Source organism: Protobothrops mucrosquamatus, unplaced genomic scaffold (genome assembly GCF_001527695.2).
Source record: "Protobothrops mucrosquamatus isolate PMUCROS unplaced genomic scaffold, P.Mucros_1.0 scaffold1754, whole genome shotgun sequence".
In the NCBI taxonomy this organism is placed as follows: Eukaryota; Metazoa; Chordata; class Lepidosauria; order Squamata; family Viperidae; genus Protobothrops; species Protobothrops mucrosquamatus.
Genome location: NW_015387894.1, coordinates 182,960 through 187,750, shown reverse-complemented (window position 1 = coordinate 187,750; position 4,791 = coordinate 182,960). Strand labels below are relative to the sequence as shown.

At 35.5% G+C, this 4,791-nt stretch overlaps 1 protein-coding gene across 1 annotated transcript in view; it reads left to right on the top strand.

Annotated features, from left to right (window-relative positions):
* The window catches only part of TEX30 (testis expressed 30), a 15,790-nt gene extending 12,454 nt beyond the window's left edge, over positions 1 to 3,336 (top strand). Inside the window, 6 exon segments of the mRNA XM_015823046.2 lie at positions 1,242 to 1,312; positions 1,965 to 2,180; positions 2,182 to 2,204; positions 2,743 to 2,795; positions 3,148 to 3,268; positions 3,270 to 3,336. Of these exon segments, the coding sequence (XP_015678532.2) occupies positions 1,242 to 1,312; positions 1,965 to 2,180; positions 2,182 to 2,204; positions 2,743 to 2,795; positions 3,148 to 3,268; positions 3,270 to 3,336 (551 nt within the window).
* Positions 3,337 to 4,791: the final 1,455 nt, after the last annotated feature.

Genomic DNA, 4,791 nt, shown 5'->3' with positions numbered 1-4,791 from the left:
GATATCTTTGTTTAGATTATGGCACAGATACATATACATTCAGAAGTAAATGCCAGCAATTGATCAAAAACCCCAACTGTAACTCATTTGTCAGGAAAAAAGTGTGAAACAGCAGAAATAAATGGAAACAATCAATTGGGCTGCAAAACTCACAGATGAGGAAAAACCTTTTGCTGGGCAAAAAAGGAACAAGAGCTAAATCATTCTCTTTTCAAATCATTCAAATGGTGTCCTTTTTAAATGGCAGCTTCTTTTTGGCCCCAGCAAACAAGTGAGACAATTTACAATTAAGGAGGAATATTTTCTTCCTTACTCCAAAAGTTTCATAAAGGTGTATAAAATGTGTTAGGCTTTGTCATACATCACCTTAGAAAGAAGGCAGATAAATGCCCTAATGGGGGACAGGGGCAGTAAATGCAGGATGGAGATCCAGATTTATGCCTATTTATTTTCTGTCAATGTAAAAAAAGGGCAAAAAGCCTTCAGCTCAGCAGGAGGACAAGTTCATCACAATAAAAAAAATTCTGGAACATGAGCCTGTCAACCTGTAGATTAATTGTCTCACCTTTCCAAGTTGTCAAGAAGTCCAGTGGGACTTCTGGACAACTTGGGAAGCTGAGACAATTAAGAAAGCACTAGTGTTAGATGTGGGAATGTGGGACTTCTGGACAACTTGCAAAGCTCAGGTAATTAAGAAAAACACTAGTGTCAGATCACTGTAACCCTACATGTCCATTGTTTTTCACCTTAGAGTCAATCTTAACTCCTGGCAACTATGTGGACAAATCCATGCAGGATTTTTGGAAGCGGTTTGACATTGCCTTCTTCCCAGGGTTGAGAAGGTGTGATTGGTCCACCCAGATGACTTCCAGTAGCTGCTGATTTGCTGTTCTTTACTGCTTCCTCTCAAAATCTGCAACCTCAAATACGTATGTGGTTTCTGTACAGAAATGCAGGGCCTGCCAAGTTTATCTAAATTGAGAAATGGTCTGCTAAAAGGATATATAGGTGTGGTTAGATGTTTGCATACATTTAGTACTCTAATATGTCTAATAAGCGCCCAGTAGAAAAAGTACTGCACAAAGAGAAAATGAAGTGGGATGGCATTTGTCATTATGATCAATGAATACAAAATAAGTTTAGCATTCAGTCATTTGGTATTAAGCAACAGAGGGCCACATTTGTTCATGCAAGGAACAGTCCATTCTTGCATTGTTAACATTTGATTTTTTTTATTGCAGTGATTTACGATCAGACTTTCTGGATCACTAGTTTGCAAGATTATAAAAAGAAAATGAGTGAGTACCCAGAGGTATGTTAGAGTAGTAGGAATTTATTGCCATGTATACTATGCAAAGTGGCAACCCTATATTCTTTTTATCTGACAATAAGTCTTATCAAACACTGTAGGATTTAGCTGTGAATGTTTTCCACTGAGGTAACTTTGATGAAATGGATTCTAAATATGTCCTATGCCCTAATACGTATGTGTTTTCTAAATGGCCAGATTCTTTTTTTTTTTTAAATCTTCCAGCAGTTGTATATAGAACTGTAAAGCTGATTGTTAAAATTATGAAATGTAATAATTCACAAAAATTCTGAGTACTCAGAAAGAATGTCTGCTGCCGTGCTTATCTATACTGAACAAAAATAGCTGGAAACTTTGTAAATCTCATTAGCCTGTTACTAAGGATAAGGATAGATGTCAAGCTGGTGGCTTTCTTTAAATTTGTGTTTTATTTTTTCTATCTGCATAGACCATTAATGTGGTCTATTCTTGGAGTTTCTGAATTGTGATTGAAAGGAACAGAAGTTTCTCAAGAGAGATGTCTCATCATTACAAAAAAACATACTTTTGTTGCTTTTCAAAATGGATCTTTTTTTCTTTTGCATTTGGGACACAATATAGTTCCACACTATATTTTTTGTTTGTAGCTTATTGATTTCAGTGCTTCTATTTCTAGACTAATGTGAAAGTACCTCTTGGAACCAAAAGCCTAGATGCTTTTTTTTTTTTTTGCATTCCTAGCAAGATGCTACTTTATGGTGTGATTATTACTCATGGAGCATCAGGTGATATGAATTTCTCCCACCTTGTTTCTTTGGCAAACTACCTTGCATCTAATGGATTTCTGTGTCTGTGATTCACCTGCAAAAGCCTTAACATCATTCGTCGGGCTTAAAGCATATAAAGCAGTTGAGGTATGAAAACTAAGTTTGCTTTCTAGAGAACAAAAAAATTGGATGCTTTAAAGCAGACATGTCAAACTCGCGACATCACATGACGTCACGCAACGTATTGGAGCTTTTCCCCCATTGCCGGCAATGGGGTGGGCGCGGTTTCTTTATGATGCGTCCGGCTTGCGGGCCGGCAGTTTGACACCCCTGCTTTAAAGGATCCTAAGGTAGCTAATATTTTTGTGCAGCTCTTATAGAGCTTTAGTAATTCATATACAAATACTACTGCATTTGTATTGGTTAGATATATAGTTACATCTCTCCCAAATTTAAGAGATCATAATATTCTTGTACAAGAAGCATTTGTTACTCTGTATAATTATGCATTTACCCTTACTTGTCCATAATGTTAAATACCTATCCAACAGCATTATATTTTGATCTAAAAGTCTATTTTTTATTATTTATGGTAGATATTGGTTAGTTGGTAGTGTATCACAAAATATTATTTTAATCTTTACCTTTTACTCCCATTGTTAAACTAACTGAAACTTTTTTTTAAACGGAATGTTTAAGATTGTCAGATGACTACAAACTTTCTGGAATTTTTTGGGGAGGTAAAAAAATTGATGTCTTATGAATAAAGAATTATTGAATAATTGCAGTACACACTCCTAATGATCAGAGAATGAGTATGATTCTGTTTTGGAACAGAAGAAAAAACTTAGTTTATTCACTTATTTAGCTGCGAGAACATCGTGAATAATTATACTATAATCAGTTAAGCTTAATTTCATAAGTTTCCAGATGGTTGTATGAAATAAAGTATTCTAGAGACTATTTGGAATAAATAAATAGCAATAAACTTTATTGTTATAAGCAGTGCAACGAATTATTGTGTTGGCAAATTAAAGTTTACATGTGAATATATTGAGAGATCATTTCATCCTTATTTTCTAATGAATGCAGATTGTTCAATGGGTCCTCGTGCTGCTGCTAGTGTGACACAGCAGGCTAACCAAAATAACGATAGCTTCATTCTAAGCCTGATATCTTATCTACTGCATCATCCAAAGCTTCAAATTAAACTCTGAAGATTTATTGGTCATTAATTCCCCCATCTAATTTGTGTCTGGGACTACGGATGTGATAGAGTAAGTTATCAGATGTATAAAGGACACAAAACCTGATTTCACCTGCTTGTACAATTGTTAGAGAAGTGGGAAATTAACTTCAAGCAATTTTTTTTATATATATATTCTACAGGTAGTCCTTGATTGACACAACTGAGCCCAAATGTTATGCTGCTAAGTGAAACATTTGTCAAATGAGTTTGCCCTATTTTACAACTTTTCTTGCCACATTTGTTAATTGCAGTTAAGTTAGTAACATGGTTGTTAAGTGAATCTGGATATACCATTGATTTTGCTTGTCAGAAGGTCGTAAAAGCTGATCACATGACCCCGGGACACTGTGACCGTCATAAAATATGAACCAGTTGCTAAACATCTGAATTTTGATCCATGTGACCATGGGGATGCTGCACAGTATTATAGCCAGTTAACTGCTGAATAGGATTTGCAGACCAGGAATCCATTTTTAGTATTTGTCACTCAATACTGATATTTTGACAAAAGCCTAAAATCGATGTAATATATATTGGATAGCAATTTCTGAAGTAAACTTTTCTATGTTTATTAAGTTTTCTAATGTACGCTGTATCATTTATACACCGTTGCCTCACTCTGGAAAAAAACTTCAAAGAAAAGAAAGTATCATAATTTTAGTTTGTTGCAGTTCTTGTAACACTTCTCCTGAGCCTAAAATAGCAAAATGATGCTCTCTAATCACACTGATCAAAAATCGTATTAATTGGGGTACAATGTTAAAACTTTTGCCAATATGTTCTTGAAGTTTTAAAACTAAACTTTGCAGCAATTTTTTTTCCTTTTTCTCAGTTATCCAAACTTGAACTTTTGGCAGTCACAAATCATCTAAGAGCTAGTGACTTTGTATGGTTACAACAAATGCATGCTGTATGAAGCAAAATTATAGGTACTTGTCCACAGTCTCCAGGAGTCAAAACAGATTTTGAAGGAACACTTACACACACTCTCCAACACCAGTGGTTCAAGATATTAGACACGATGGTATAAAGGCCCTCCACAGTTTGTTATTTGAGCCAGATATACTGATGCTTTAAAATGAAATTTGTTGTATCCAAATTGAGCTCTAAGTCAGCAGTCCCCAACCTTTCCGGCTCTGGGGTCCGGAAGTGGGAGGGAGGGGATGGTTTCGTGCGTGCAATTTAACCCCACAAATGTGCATATGGAGCTTTGTGCACTTGCCTGCCGCTTGCATGGCCCGGTTTCCAATGGGCTACGGACCGGTAGCGGTCCACGGACCAGGGGTTGGGGACTCTGCTCTAAATAAGATCCATAGTTTTACTATGCTTAGAAATATTTTACCAATACAGATATAAAAGGTGAGTTATTATATGCTATTGGTTTTGTAATAAATTTATAATTAATAGAAAGGATGTTCAAACTTTGTCTTCAAATAAAAGCGACTATCCATTTATGGAAAGAATATTTATTTATTTATTTTTTTAAA